This window comes from Ursus americanus, chromosome 26 (genome assembly GCF_024610735.1).
Source record: "Ursus americanus isolate L20-20 chromosome 26, mUrsAme1.1.p, whole genome shotgun sequence".
In the NCBI taxonomy this organism is placed as follows: Eukaryota; Metazoa; Chordata; class Mammalia; order Carnivora; family Ursidae; genus Ursus; species Ursus americanus.
The window spans coordinates 22,384,348-22,399,800 of record NC_142152.1 but is presented as its reverse complement, the minus strand read 5'-3'; the positions used below and the strand labels follow the sequence as shown (position 1 = coordinate 22,399,800).

Here is a 15,453-nt window from a genome sequence, read left to right as displayed (position 1 = left end):
TAGCACTGCTATTAACACGGACGGTGCGTGGAGGTGGTGACCTCGGCCTCAGCCACTGTGCACGAGCCACTCTGCACTCCGCACACGGCTGCTAGGCCGTACTTCCCAAGGAAAGCATCTGATGCTTATCTCCAGGAGGAAGATGCCAAATCTTTATTAGTGCTATTATTGCTATTGACCTGCCGGCAGCCATTACTTAGGGAGTCAGTGAGGCTCTGCGTAGAGAAATGGTGTCAGCTGTCCTTCCAGCCCAAGCGGGTCCCGATGGCACTGCTGGGGAGAGAGCAGGTTCCTGCCTGACACAGGAGTGGCTGCAGGGTCTCAAAACACCCAGGGATGCTCTGAGACTCAGTTCACTCCCAACTACGGCTGTTGCATAGCCACTGACAGGTACTCCAGAAAACCTGGGTTTCCAGATCGAAGCCCGGTGCCACTCAGGAACCCTGCTCCCGAGCCCTGGTCAGCTCCCCTTTCCGTCACACAGAGCAGCTCTTCCAAACCTTCACCCCCACCCCCGGCCTCCAATGCCACCTCCTACCCCCTCATTCTCAGCAGATGGTCTGGCCTCCTACTGCAGTGAAAAAAATAGGGCTATCGGGCTGGTACAACTCAGCTGCCCACTTTCCCTCCACCATCCCCCCTGCCCCACACACTCATCTGTGTGCAGCCTCACCACCTTCCTCCAGGCTCCGAACAAAGGCTGACAGTGGCGAACGCTTCCACCTGGGTCCTGACAGCCTGATCCCTGGAGTCTCCCCCAGGACCACATCTGTCAGTTACTTCTCTCTCCTGGATCTCCAGTGCCCCCACTCCACGGCCACCCTCCCCATCAGGGACAGCCTAGTCCAGTCCCCACCTCTAATCCTGTGCTTTGCTCTAAACACCATAGGACCCTTCCCACTGTCACCTGAGTGACACCTGAGTATTCTATGTCAACCACCTCCATTCCCTGGGGCCTCAGTTTACTCCCACCCCCTCACCCCATTCTCCTTGCTCGCCCCAAGGACTCTTAATCACCAAATCCAACAGGCCTTTTCCAGAGCTCTCCTAATTTTATCTCCCATTTAACAACACTGAGTAATTCTGGCAGACTGTCTTTTCCCAAATGGTTACAACAATACCTCCCATTCTAATGCTCTTCTAGAACCTGGTCATGCCCCCATCAAGAACTAGGGTATTCCCTCACCCTTTAAACTAAGGGAGCCTCTGTGACACTTGCTCTTACCAACAGAGTAAGGAAGAAGTAGTGCTATATGCTACCAAGGCTAGGTCATACAACGGTCACATGCTTTCCGCCTTATTCTCGTCAGACACTCACTCTTGGAACCCAGCCGCCATGCTGTGAGGAAGCCCCAACAGCTGTGCAGAGGCCTACCTGGAAGGACCCAAAGCCCTGCCCCCAGCCCCAGCTGAGCTGCCAGCCAAGTGAGTGAGCCGCCTGGAAGTAGATCCTCCGGTTCCATCAGACCACCAAGCTGGCACCGCAGGAAACACATAAGTCTACCAAGCCCTGCCCGGACCACAGATTCATGAGCAAAACACACGACCGTTGTTTTAAGCTGCTATGTTCTCTAACTCTCTTCTTGAAATTGTTTCCATGGAATGTAGCAGCACTGCTCAGTTCTGGTTCTCCTCCAACCTCTCTGGCCGTGCCTTCTCTGTTCTTCCAGGAGCTTAACTTCCTGGGCCTACTCCCCCGACGACGGTAATCCTCACAGCTCTCCCCTTGTCCTCTCCTTTTCTCTTTGCTCCACCCTTCCAAGTGACCTCAACTACTCCCCCAGATTCACCCACCTACTATGAGTCTTCTTGCTGTTAAATCCCGCATCTGGGGGCGCCTGAGTGGCTCAGTCAGTTAAGCATCTGCCTTCGGCTCAGGTTATGATCCTGGGGTTCCAGGATCAGGTCCCACATCGGGCTCCCTGCTCAGCAGGGAGTCTGATTCTCCCTCTCCCTCTGCTCCTTCCCCTGCTCATGCTCTCTCTCTCTCTCTCTCTCACTCGCTCAAATAAAAAAACAAAACCTTAATTCCCGCGTCTGTAGTTCCAGCCCGAATGTAGACCAGCAGAACAATCCCAGTCCAAATCTCCTGAGGCCAGTATCTGAATTCTCATGATGGCTCCACCACCCATTCCACCCGGCTCTGAGGTCATCCTGCCCCATCGCTCTCATAAGTAACTGCACTTGCCATCTAGGCTTGGCCTATGGGCAACACTGGTGGAATACTGGGGGCGAGAAGGAGGTGGAAACCTGTTGCCTCAAACAGCATCTGCGGCTCTGCCTCCCAGGTGATGGGCCCTGAGGCTGTGATCCACCTCCCAAAGGACCAGCCCGCCCTGGGCCAGCTCTACGGGTGACCCCAGCTCCAGGGCTCCGCAGAACCACCTCTTCTCCTTGTCCCTCCACCTTGAGGGTGGCAGTGGCTTCCTGCCGTTGGTAACTGTCTCACCCTCCCATTTGGCCTCTCTGCAATTTCATCCCCTGGGAGTCCCATTTTCTGTTTTAAATTCCCTCTGTTGGAAATACCTAGTGCAATAAAAATGTTTCTTCCCAACTGGACCCTGACTGATACACTAGTGAAAGGCACCCAAACTTAATCATTAAGCTGGAAATCTACAATTTGTTTTATTCTCCTCCCATTCATTCATACCAGTATTTGGCTCCACCCTATGGAAAGCTGCTCACAAAGTCCTGATGATGACTCCGCCCCTCGAGCTCATCCCTCCCCTTCACTCCCACTACACTGCCCTGGGTCACATCATTATTTTTGGCTCAGACCAGTGCGGCAGCCCCTCCATTAGTCTCCCTGGCTACAGTCTTTCTGCCTTCCAATACATCCTCCAGACTGCCAACAGACTTTAGTTTCTAATGTACATCTGATCTTGACATTCCCCTGATTTAAAATTCTTAAATGGTTCCCCACTGACTACAGGAGAGAATCAGATCTGCTCGGTTCCACAGAAGATCCATATTGGCGGTGTATACTGTTCTATGCCTTAGTCTGGAAGATGAGGCCCTCTGTGTTGCCCCTGCCTACCTTCCCAGCCCCATCTGCAACCACTCCCAGCCGTACCACCTGAACCAGCTCAAGCTCTTCTCCAAGCCCACCCTGTTCCTCTAAGACTGAGCTGGCACACAGGCTGGGCTATCCTTCCCCTGCCCGGCTGTCTTCACCGGCCCCTCTGTGAAGCCCCGCCCCCAACAGACCAAACATAGGGCTGAGGGCACCACGCAAACACCCCTTGGGCAGGGCTCATATCCCCACACTGTGACTGTCTGTGTCCAGACCTGCCCTTGCACGAAACAGGGAACTCCCCCAGGGATGAAGATGGAGCTCCCTCACTCCTGTGTCCCCAGCACAAACCTATCACCTGGTGCAAAAGAGACCTTCCATTGAGTGTGCGAAGCTTAGTCAGGGTGAGCTGAGGAAACAAACTATGAGTCCAGAGTGAGGAAAGAGAACAGGGGAAGGCAGCCCACAGAGAAGGGGAGGGACATGCTGGAAGGTTAAATGCCTGCCCTCCTGGGCCGGGTGCTGGCCACCGCCCAGCCAGTGCCCAGCTCACACTCCCTTGCTCTGGGGACAGAGCTAGAAAAGTCCAGAGACACAGTCTCCATCTGGGCTTTTCCTAGGAAAGCTTTTACGTAGACAAGCTTGTTCACTCAAAACACAGACAATAAGCAAACACGGAATCTGCCTAAATATTTCTATGTGATCTTCCTGTCATTTTTACATCCCTTGGTTGACCACATGCTTCCTTTTTGTTATGATTTAACAAATTAAGATGTAACTTTTCTACCCCCAAGGAAATCACTTTTGGTTCATCTCCTTTCTTCAACATCCACCCGAGGTCTCCTTGTCCCCAGCAGCTGTTCACTGTGTTCTAAGACCATCCCCAGACAGTTCCTAGGAACAAATCAAGACGAACTGACCAACCCAGCCATGGGTCCCCCAGTCACGGCATTGTCATGACGCCTCTTTTGTCATGGTCTCAAGCTTTCCTCTCCCACCCTGCTATTCAAAGGGTCACACTCCACCCAGCTGCCTTGAACCAGTGTCACTGGAGCCAGCCAGTTTCCAGAGAAATATAAAATGAGGACGAAGGAAGGGGCAGACTCTCACCTCCATCAGGAGAATGTCCTTCGAGCTCTGAGCCTGTACCTTTGGATGCTGGACCTTCACGGCCACTGTCCGCCCATCACGCAGCACCGCCTTGTGGACCTGGGCCAGGGAGGCAGCCCCCAGAGGGGTGTCATCAAAGCTCACGAACAAATCATGAATCTGTCAAGAATGGAGAGAGGACAGAGCAGTTAAGACGACTCAGTTCAGTGAGAGGGGATGGGCCAGGCCAGGGCTGCCTGATGTCCCCGATAGATTTTTTTGCTCTACCAGTTGTATGCCAACCCAATGCCTTGCTGGGGCTCTTTGCTGCTGTGGAGATTCACAGCAGGCATGTGGAGGGAGTGAGAGAGAAAACACACGTGGAGGGTGTGTCCTCATATGCATGCATGGGCGCCCTGAGCACCTCCATTCAAGGCCAAAGAAGTGCTGTCTAGCATGTTCAGAACTGAGGCCCATCTGCTCATTTAATTATGCACCATTGCACCCCTGGGGCTGTTACATATGCACCTGAAATCAAGAGTTAACAGAACGTGGGCCCCAGGCAGCCCAATACAGGCATCAGATATTCCAACTCACCAACACGGGAGAGCTCAAGGGAGCCCAGTTTGGAGGCTCCAAACCCAGTAGCCACCTCTTGTTCCTGTCTGAACAGCAGGCTCAACACAGGTCCCCAAGCCCACCCTCGGCCTGGCCACCTGGCAGAGACCCCAGGCTGCACAGCCCAGCCTTGCTTTTGATCCCTGCCTGCAATGCCACCCAAAGGCGGCCTTGGGCAGATCCCTTGCCTTTCTCTACGAAATGGAATGTGTGCTCCTTACTCTCTGTCTTCTCTTCCCTTCTTCCTTTCCTCCTCCCCTCTTAGAAATGCCATACCAAATTTTCCTGAAGGAAAAAAGTCTTTCTGACTTGAGCGGTCACACCTACATGGTCCAGATATGAATATCCTACCAGATGGGAAGGAGACCCCCAAAAGCCTTTGCAAAAATGTCCAAGGCTAAAATTCTCACCCCCTCCATTGCTTGAAGTCCCTGTATAGGTTCCCAGTCCTAGAAGGTCTAGACATTCACACACACACACACGTAAATGTGTACACGCAGGATTAGTCCCATGGCCCTCCTACTCACGTCCCCCAGGCTCTCGTGCTGAGGCCCATTCAGTCCATGCCCCTGCTTCCCCCGGCACCCCCCTTCTGGAGCAGGCACTCTCTCTTGCCCCTCAGCCCTCTCCTCTCTTTGGACTTCAGCAGTCAGACGACCCTCGGCCACCATCCCATCCTTCTGCTTGCTGGGCTGCACCAGCACCTTGCTAATCTCCCTCATAAATCACTCCCTCCAGCCCTGTCATCATTTTTGTAGCTTTCACTAAACTCCATCCCATTTATCAACATCCTTTGGAGGCCAAAGGTCCAGGCAACATGGGAGGGGCCCACACTTCTCTGTCATGGGAGATGGGTATGGATTGGCTTTCCTGTCCCCCTTCTTCTTCACTGGGTTTTTATTTGTGCCCCTCCCCGTGCCTCCTTGGCCCCCTCCTTCCCCAACCACATACTTGTCTTTTTCCCTCCCTCCTGAGTTCGAGGTTCCCCAAGGACCAGATTCTCCCTATGTCAATCACCCTGGGTCTCTCCACATAAAAACCCTTTATCCTGGACTTGGGCTTGGCTTGGGAGAACGAAAGAACCACCATCTCTGCAGACCCCATTAGAACATCAGCTTCAAGCAGGCAGGGATTTTTGTGCTTAGAATAGCACCGGAACTAGTTGGTGGCAAACACATATTTGTTGAGAGACTGAGTCCACTATTCTCTCCCTTGGAAAGGAATCAAATCAATCCTTTCTTCCTTTTCAAATGGCTAGACCTGGGCACCTGGATGGCTCAGTTGGCTAAGCATCTACCTTCGGCTCAGGTCATGATCCCAGGGTCCTGGAATCGAGTCCCATATTGGGCTCCCTCTTCAGTGGGGAGTCTGCTTCTCCCTCTCCCTCTGCCCTTCCACCCTGCTCCTGATTACTCTCTCTCTCTCTTTTACTCTCTCAAATAAATAAATAAAATCTTTAAAAAAAAATGGCTGGACCTTCCTGCTCCCACACCCCTACTAGTCCAAAGGCCTCCTATGTAAAAGCACATGTCCTGTGTGGGATTTACTCAGGGGGACTCCACCTGCTACACCAGCATGGGTGTGAGGCCCCAACCTGGCCAATCAGAACCCTGAATGCCCTGGGTCACGCTGACTGGTTCAGAGATGGACACATAACCCAACTGCTCCAATCAGACTCAACTGTTTCACTTTTGTTTGAACTGTAGGAGAAGAGATTCTTTCTCTCTGCTGAACTTGAAGGTAAAAATTGAACTTGAAGCCTGGAGCTACCAAGGGTCCCAGAGTAGCAACAAAGAGGAAAGCAGAGTCAAGAGATAGAGAAAGTGAATCCTGGTCACCCTGGTTGGGTGCCTTGATCTAGCCATGCCTGAATACCCACTCTATAATTCCTTTTTTTGCTTAAGTCAGTTTGAGTTGTTTTCTGTTACACAGGACTGAAGGGGCTCTGACTGATAGTTCTCGGGCCCCATCTGGGTTAGATGAAAGAAACATGGGCATGGTGCCCGACACCCCCAAGAGGCTCATTAAGTGTGGGTTCCTCTCCCTCCCCTACTCCCTCCCCTCGGTGCCCTCTTGTTGGGACAGGGATCCAGGAACAGAAGGGAGGTAGAGCTTCAGCAACATCCCCAGCCATTACATAATGAAATGAACAACTGCCTTTAGAAACCCTCTGCTTATTCCTGAAGGAGCACCAAGGAGAATGCTTTGTGGAGCAGATCTGTGAACTCAGACCCTCACCTCCCAGGCAGCTGGAAGGGCCCCATCTGCCCACTGCAAAGGGACTTGCATCTGACCCCACTCCTCACCCCAAGCCTTCACCTGGCTCCCTGGGAACATTGGCTTGTTCCCTAAGAAGGACAGCCAGGCTTCAAACGAGTGTCATTGCAGGGACGTTGCAGAGTCATTGCCACTGAAGAGTGACATGGCATCACTGGGGCTGCCAGGAGCACTCCGGGGAGAGGTGAAGGAAGGAAAGGGCTGAGGCAAGCATCTCCCAATCTCCCGGGTAAGAGGAAGCCTGGTCCACCATATCCCCAGGGCCTGCGAAGGGGGCCTCCCACCATTTCCTGTCCCCACCAGTGAAGGCAGGGGGTCTAGAACTCAGGATACCACCCAAGCCCAGGTGCCAACTCAGCACCCTGAACTAGGCCCAGCTGTGAGGACATGCCCTGATCCCCAGCTTGACCAGTGGAAGCAAAGAGAGGCATGGGAAATGCACCACTCACTCCTCACAGGGAACCTGTTGGGCAGATCCCCACCCCACCCCTGCCCGCCCACAACCTCCCCAGGGCCCTGCAGCCATCCTTTCCCCTCTATCAGGAAGCAAGTCACACACCCACACCCTCCTGTGCTTACACACACACATACACACACACACACAATAATTGATTGCTAGTGAATGTTCCTAGCTGGCTTATAAAAAAGGTAATTAAAGATTGGTGCTGCAGCCTGTAATTAAATATGAATAAAGTATCTCTAAATGGAACCTTGATTCAAAGTGCTCAGTGGAAGTACTTTACGCTGATAGATAGTAAGGAAACATAGACCCTGTCCCAAAAGCAGAATTATACCCCCTGTGCAGCCGACACCAACGCCACCCCTCCCATCAGGCCCCGGCCCACAGCCCTCTGAGCAGAAAGCCATTAGCAGGAACCAGCTGCAGCACGGGCAGCAATTAGACTCAAGCAGGGCCCTAAGCTGCCTCCAGTCGCTCGCAGAAACCTGTCTCCCCTTCTTAGCCTGTCTCTCCCCTGTTCCTCTTTCTTTCCTCTGGGTCTGGCGGCAAAATCAATTAAGTAAAACAACTGCATTTTAAAATGACTAGTTATGTGCTTTTTAATTACTGTCGGCCCATGATTCAAACATATCGATGTCCATGTCTAGAAAAGGAAAAATAATCAGGAAAAAAGTTTCTCTAGCTTTGTATGATCTGTTTTTTTAGGGTGTGTGTGTGTGTGTGTGTGTGTGTGTAAAAGCAAGAGGCAGTGTTTGTTTTTTTATGAGCAGAAAACATCAGAAGGGCAAGAAGAAATGTGTCACCCCCCACGGCTCAGGTTATGACTTCAACAAGCTGGCATCAGCTGGGGTCCAGGAAACCGAGACCACGTGACTTTATACCCAGGTACAAGGCAGAGAGTGAGAAGCTCCAGAAAGTTAGGTCTATCAATTCCCACAAAGCCTGTTTTCTGGGCAATGTTTCCAAAATGCCATACTGGGCAGCCAAGCACTGGCAAGGGTCCTCATTTCACCCAAAATAAGGTAACAGGAAGTCAGGATCTTCTGTAAAAGCCATAATATGACTCCTGGGAGGAGTTTCACTTAAGTCTCTCCATCCGCCAGCCAGCCTCAGGCTCCTCACCAGCCCCAGGAAGGGCGATGTCCTGGATTTTCCAAGATGGCCCAATTTCAAATACTCCATCCTGCTGTCCCCAGAGTCATGAACATCAGACCTCTTCTGGATTTACTACCTCAAATATCATTGACATAAGATAACGCCAACTAATCTAACAAACCCAGAACTGGCTGGCTCCAGATGAAGAGGCAGGAGCTTGCCTCAAAGCAGGCAAGTCCAGGCCTAGCTGCCAAGGCCAAGCAGTTCCCACTTAGGAGCTGGGAAGACAGCCCAGGGCACCTGGGGCAGGTTACCATGGCATCAGCAGCAAACAACATCTGGCTCTCGAGGTCTATAGATGCCCCTCTATCCCCATGCCTGGCTGGGTGCCAGAAGCCATCCACGACAATCTGATGCGGAGAGGGACAAGTCCCCGTACTAATGGAGTAGCTGGAGTGAACCTACCCCACCCCCCGGCCCCACCCCCAGCCTGAAGCTGACAAGACATCTCCAGCTACCTAGGACTCTGCAAAGCCCAGACTACCTGCCTCGAGCAGAAAACCCCCCATCACTTCCCATGTGCCTCTGCTGGAAACCTACTCCTTCCTCTCGGCATCGTTTCCCAGGGACCTGCCCCAGGCACCCCTCCAGCTCATCATCACCCTGCCAGCTGCTATCCCACTCTGCTGCAATTCCTACTTCTCCTGCTTAAACATGCCTGGTTTGTATCCCACCTGTTTAGGGTCATTCCCGCCCCTGCTAAGTAATACCTGACACAGACAGTAGGTAGGTGACACGTGCCCTCTCACCCCCGCCCTGCAGTGGCTTTAAACTAGGTCCACAGGTACTTAAATACTCCTCCCTTTGAGAGGTACAGCCTACTGCCCGCCTCTGAGTGTGAGCTAGATTAATGACCCGCAGCATACGCAGGAAGTCAGTGCAGCCCTCCTGAGACATCACCATGACACCCTCCTGCCCTCTCCTGGATAGTGTGCTCCCGGAGCAGTGAGCTGCCATGTCACAAGGACACTCAAGCAGCCCGTGGAGAGGTCCGAGGATAAGGAACCAAGGCCTCCTGCCCACAGTGAACCATACTGGAAGCAGATTCTCCTTCCCCACTCAGGCCTTCAGATGACTGCAGCCCCCTGCCAACACTCTGACCATCCCCTCACAGAGACTGAGCCAGAACCATCCAGTAAGGCACTCCCGAATTCCTGGCCCACAGAAACTGTACCCTATCAAATGTTTGTCTGGGGGTAATTTGCTGTGCAGGAACAGCTAACTAATACACCCCAAGCACACCCATGCCAGGCATCACTAATCAATCACAGCATTCATTTCTGCTGCGGGCCCCAGTGATGCCTCAGAATCTCTCTCCACACGGTGCTCCAGGCTGCCACTACCAGCTGACCAGAGTCAATCTAGGAAATGAAACCAAGCTGCCATGCCTTAGCTCGAGTCAATCAGCAAATACTCACCTGCAGGCCTGCCACATGACAGGAACCATGCTAGGTACACGGGCCAACAGAACAGACACCATCTCTGGCCATGAGGAGACCTCAGTCGGCAAAATAAGGCAACAGCCTCTGGAAAACATACCTGCATTTTTAACAGGGCCTGCTGGAGACAGTGCCCCCTGCCCAGTGCCCATTCCCCCAACCCCGACAGGACCTTCTGGTCAGGTCAGAAGAGGGGACCTCCAACAACACGATGTAGACCCCGGGGGGTCGGTGGGGAGGACAAGGCATCCAAGCGTCTCTTCGTCCCCACTCAATAGCTGCCCTGCCTCAAGGTGGGAACACCCCCACCTCCAGCCTCCCACACAGAGCAATTTATTATAATACAAATAATAACAAGCATAACAGCTCGAGGACACACAGTCCCCGTCTTCCACAGAATCTGCGTTCTCTCGGGGGTTCTGGAAGATCCAACTATCGGTTCTGCAGAGGCATTAGCTATTGCTACGGCCTAGCTGGGAAGAAAGAACGAAGGGCAGTGGCAGAACCTGAGGCCTTTCTTGACAAGGGTCAGCCACAGAAATTATAAAATAGTGTTGCTGCCTAAATTTGCACACAGAGGCTGGCACAAGGCTCCACTCTTACCAATTTGCTAAGAGCCTCCAGGTACAAGATAATCATCCATCTGGCTCTGCCAAGGGCATCATGGTTCAGACAGAGCTTCCTTCCTCCCACAGGACAGTGGCCAGCAGCTGACAGAGAAGCGAGAAGCCAGGAGCAGTCACACCCCAAGGCCACGGGCGTGTTCCCTGGGAATGCCCACCAGCTGGCCAGGACGGCAGGACCTGAGGGACGGTAGGGCGCAATAACTCCAATGCAAGGTCTGGGTCAAACTGCCCAGGCTCAAATTCTGGCACCAAGCTACACCGACTTGGTCAGTTACATGACCCATCTGTGCCTCAGCTTCCTCATCTGTAAAATGGGAATTTCAACACCTACCTCATAGAGTCATTGTATGAAACAACACACATAAAGGGTCTAGAATATAGCCTATGGAAGAGCCCCAATAATTATAGCAACACTACTGGTTGCCCCATCTAATGCCTCCACGAAGGGGACAGAGTGGCAAAACGAAGAGAGCACCGGACAAAGAGTCAGCAGTAGTCAGTAGGCTCTCAGGTCTGTTCTGTCAGTGAGGAAAAGCCACCATATTCCTTTCTCCTCCAATCTATCCTCCACATGCAGCTAGAGTCTTCCAAACATAAGTTGATCATGTCACTTCTCTCTGTTTAAACCACTTCACCAGCTTCCCAGAGCCAGACTCCTTAACACAAGCCACAGAGTCTAGTCCTGCCCCATCCCCTCCTTTAAATCACAGCGCAGCTGTCACCTCCTCAGAGAAGCCTCCCTGTGTATGTCCTCAGAATTCAGGTGCCCTTCTGGAGAGCAATGAACACAGCTGCACTCTGCCTTGACTTCTATTTGCTGAATCTCCCTCTTCCCCTCCAAATGATAGACTCCTTCCATTTTTTGCTCAAAATGTATCCAAGGCACCTGATGCATAATTGGTGTTCAATCAATGTTTCTTAATGAATGAATGAGGTTCAATTTTCCCCATCCTCTTTCTGGTGAGGGAACTCTGGGCCTTCCAGATGATCTGGGGTAGCTAACACACCTCCCGAGGTGGCTACTGTTCCTTCGAGGGAGCTGAGGGAGCCTCACGGGTGCAGGGCACTTCGAGAGCTGCTGGTGGAAGGACTCTATGGAAATGTTGTGATAATAATGATTAATAAAAAGCAGATAAACACCCAGCGTGGTTGGCCAGCCTGGGAAGCCATCCATTAGATCTGTCATTCATTAGAGGTGGGGGCAGGGGCAGTCCAATCAGATCGCCTCAGCTTAAGCAAACCTTCTGTAAATTGTAGGCTGCAGGCACTGACATTTGATAAATTATTCTTCATAATCCACCGTTGGTTGTCATAAATCTAATCTTTCAACGCTCCCCATCTTAATAACTTGTACAGCCTCAGGGTGACGTGTCTCTGTCTCTGCCTGTGACAGAGATCTCTGGGATAGAAGAAACTGTGCAGAATGAGGAGCAGTATGTAGCCAGGACCCCCCACAAGCCAGGGCCCAGCCCAGGTAGGGATTGGTGGGGTGATCACAGTGTAGAAGCAGTGAGCCATCCTTGGAGTCACGGGGTGTCCAGAAGCCAAGTGCTTACACCCCATCACATGAGTGAGAGGCCCAAGAATCAGGCGGACAGCTCTACCCCTTCTATGGCAACCTACCCACGTGAGGACGTAGTACCTCTTCTTTAAACTTGAGCTTGGTTTGGTATAAGGGATGTCAGGACATTTTTGCTCAACAGGGACTAAATGCTCAACCCAAGGGTACTCTCTTAAACCTGCATAATGTTTGTTGCCCCCAAAGTGGTCTTATGTGCTCTCTACCTTCTCTTGAGATTACACAGAGGAGATATAATTGCCCCCACTTTATAGAGAGGAACATATTCGCTAAAGTTCATTCATTTATTCATCCATCAGATGCTTAAGTGACTAATAAAAGCAGGGCACTGTGCTAGTCACCAGGGACTCAACGGGGACTGGGTCTGAATCAGGAACAGCCCCCACCCTCTGGAGTCACTACTGGAACTTGAAGTCCAGTGGCCAGGCAGGAATTAATCAAGCAATCAAGGGTAAAGGTAAATGGCCAATTCTGATAAGTGATATGAAGGGAGGGGTAGCTGATACCATAAGAGCTTGTGTTCAGAGAGGCTGGTCTGGGAGTGCTTCTTGGGGGAGGTAACAGAGAACTGAGACCTGAAGAATGAGGAGCCAGTTAACTAGACAAAGGAAGGAAGGAGGAGCCATCAAGGCAGAGGGAAGGGAAGGGCTTGTGGGAACCGTACATAAGGAGAATAAGACATGAGAGCCAGAAAGAAGATGGCCAACAATTCCCAACCCGGAATCCAGGCTGATGTGGGCCCCCCAGGTCTCCCCCTGGGGGAGGAGTCCTCATCCACAGCTCATGCCCGTGGTGGGGGAAAAGCCCGGCCACAGTGTCGCACATGCATTTCGGGCAAGGCCTGGGACTTCTGAACCTTGATGGGCTCACCCTCATAAAACTGTAAAACTCCAAAGGCCTCTTTCCAACAACCTTCAGATGGTCCTACACCCAAAAATAAAGGAAAAGAGAAAATAAGGCACAGGCGTCCTTGCTCACAGTGGCACCATTTCCTGTCAGGACAGACCTCCCCAGCTTTTGGGAAGTGGCAAAATGCCCCATGGCAAATGAGCCTAAGCTATGTTCCTATGCCTCAGAGCCCCAGATAACAGAGCTCAGGTACCAAACACCTGAGTAAGAAGTTTTCCAGATTCACTCTGCATGTGACAGTGGCAATACCCAGGGATTTTTAATACCCAGCCTTCAGGATTTACTGGGAAGAGAAAGCCCACATTTGGGGGACATTACATGCATGCCTGGCTGACCCTGGTGAAATGAAGGGGTGGGAAAGAACATCGGCTCTGGTGTCAGCAGCCCTACCTGCCAACATCTAGCTGTGTGGCCTTGGGCAAAGTGCTTAGGTCCATGAACATTCTGCATCATTCTGGGAGTGATGATAACAACACTCATTTTGCAAGGGTGTTCTAAGTGTTAAAGGATATTACACACCTAGAGCAGGGGGCACAAGCGATGGCCCTTGGGCCAAATGCAGGCCCATGCCTGTTTCTGTACCGCCCACCAGCTAAGAATGCTTTTTTTTTTTTTTTTAATTTTTAAATGTTTGAAAAAACCAAAAGAGGGCACCTGGGTGACTCAGTTGGTTAAGCATCTGCCTTTAGCTCAGGTCATGATCTCAGGGTCCTGAGATCGAGCCCCACATCGGGCTCCCTGATCAGTGGGGAGTCTGCTTCTCCCTCTCCCTCTGCCCCTCCCCACCCCTCACTCCCTCTTTCTCTCTCTCTGTCTCAAATAAATAAATAAAATCTTTTTTTAAAAAAACCAAAAGAATAGCATTTTGTGATATTTGAAAACTATATGAAATTCGATTTGTGTCCCTGAATGAACTTTTATTGGGACACAGCACGCCCATTCATTACACTTTGTCCGTGGCTGCACCCACATTGCCATGGCAGAGGTAAGCAGTTGTGACAGAGACCGTATGACCTGCAAAACCTCAAATATTTCCTAGCTGGCCTGATGGTGTGCAGAGAAATGGGTCCCCAAAGATGCCCATGTCCCAATCCCCAAAGGTGTGATTAGGTGAAGGCTCCCCAGATGGGGAAAGCGCCTAGAGGACTAGGGGCCCAAGGTAATCACAGGGTCCTTATGAAAGGGAGGCACGAGGATCAGAGTCAGAGCAGCAGATAGGACAGAGGGAGGTGAGGTGAAAGAAAGAGAGAGAGAGATTGAAAGATGCCACGTGGCTGGCTGTGACGAGGGAGGAAGGGGCCACATGCTGAGGAATGCAGGCTGCAGCCTCTAAAAGCTGGACGAGGCAAGAGGTTCTCCCCGAGAGCCACTGAAAGGAATTTCAGGTTTTCTGGCCCACAGAATGGGAAGATAATGTGTCTTGTTTGAAGCCACTAAATGTGTGCCCATTTGTCACAGCAGCACTAGGACCCGAACCCAGGCCTCCACCAGGAAGAAGTTTGCTGACCCCTGACATGGAACATTAGCGTACCACTCTTAGTACACGTCTGTTTTGTTCTTTCGTTGCATTTCCCAGGGCGATGTTGAGGCTGGACGGCTGGGGAATGGGACAGGGGCCATACTGGCAGTGTGCCCCATGGGAGCGGTGGGGCCCCGGGGGAGACATACTCCCGTGGCGGTGATTTGCAGGAGCTGCTCCAGCTGTGAAAGTAACAGCCTCTCCTCCAAACCCAGCTACGGGGACACTCACACGCACACACACACACTCTCTCTCTCTCTCCAAACCCAGCTACAGGGACACTCACACACATACACACACTCTCTCTCTATCTCTCTCTCTTCAAACCCAGCTACGGGGACACTCACACGCACACACACACACACACACTCTCTCTCTCTCTCTCCAAACCCAGCTACAGGGACACTCATACAGGCACACACACACTCTCTCTCCAAACCCAGCTATGGGGACACTCATACACACACACACACACTCTCTCTCTCTCTCTCTCTCTCTCTCTCTCTCAGAGCTCTCATTAGATCAGGGTGCTGATGACTTTTTTTTTTTTTTTTAATGTCTGGAAATCAGGAACCCAATGCTGGACCCAGCCCCTCCATGCTAAACCCAAACTGCTCGGTCCCACACAGACTCTCCACCAACTCTCTGACCACTGAGTCTAAGGAGAAAGGGGGCCACTGTGCAAAGCCCAGCCCCGCAGAAAAATCACTCCCCAAATGGCCAGCAGGGTGAGCAGCTCACACGGCCCCACCAGCCCCCTCAGCACCAT

The 15,453-nt window shown here is 51.9% G+C and overlaps 1 protein-coding gene across 11 annotated transcripts in view; it reads right to left on the bottom strand.

Annotated features, from left to right (window-relative positions):
* The window catches only part of ADCK1 (aarF domain containing kinase 1), a 143,295-nt gene that overhangs the window by 65,737 nt on the left and 62,105 nt on the right, over positions 1 to 15,453 (bottom strand). For all 11 annotated transcript variants that reach the window (XR_006781452.2, XR_015721836.1, XR_015721837.1 and 8 more), the window contains one exon: positions 4,124 to 4,282. Coding sequence is in view for 2 of the 11 variants with exons in the window: in XM_087856157.1 (XP_087712283.1) it covers positions 4,124 to 4,282 (159 nt within the window). In the remaining 9 variants the exon portion in view is untranslated. The remainder of the gene's footprint in view (positions 1 to 4,123; positions 4,283 to 15,453) is intronic.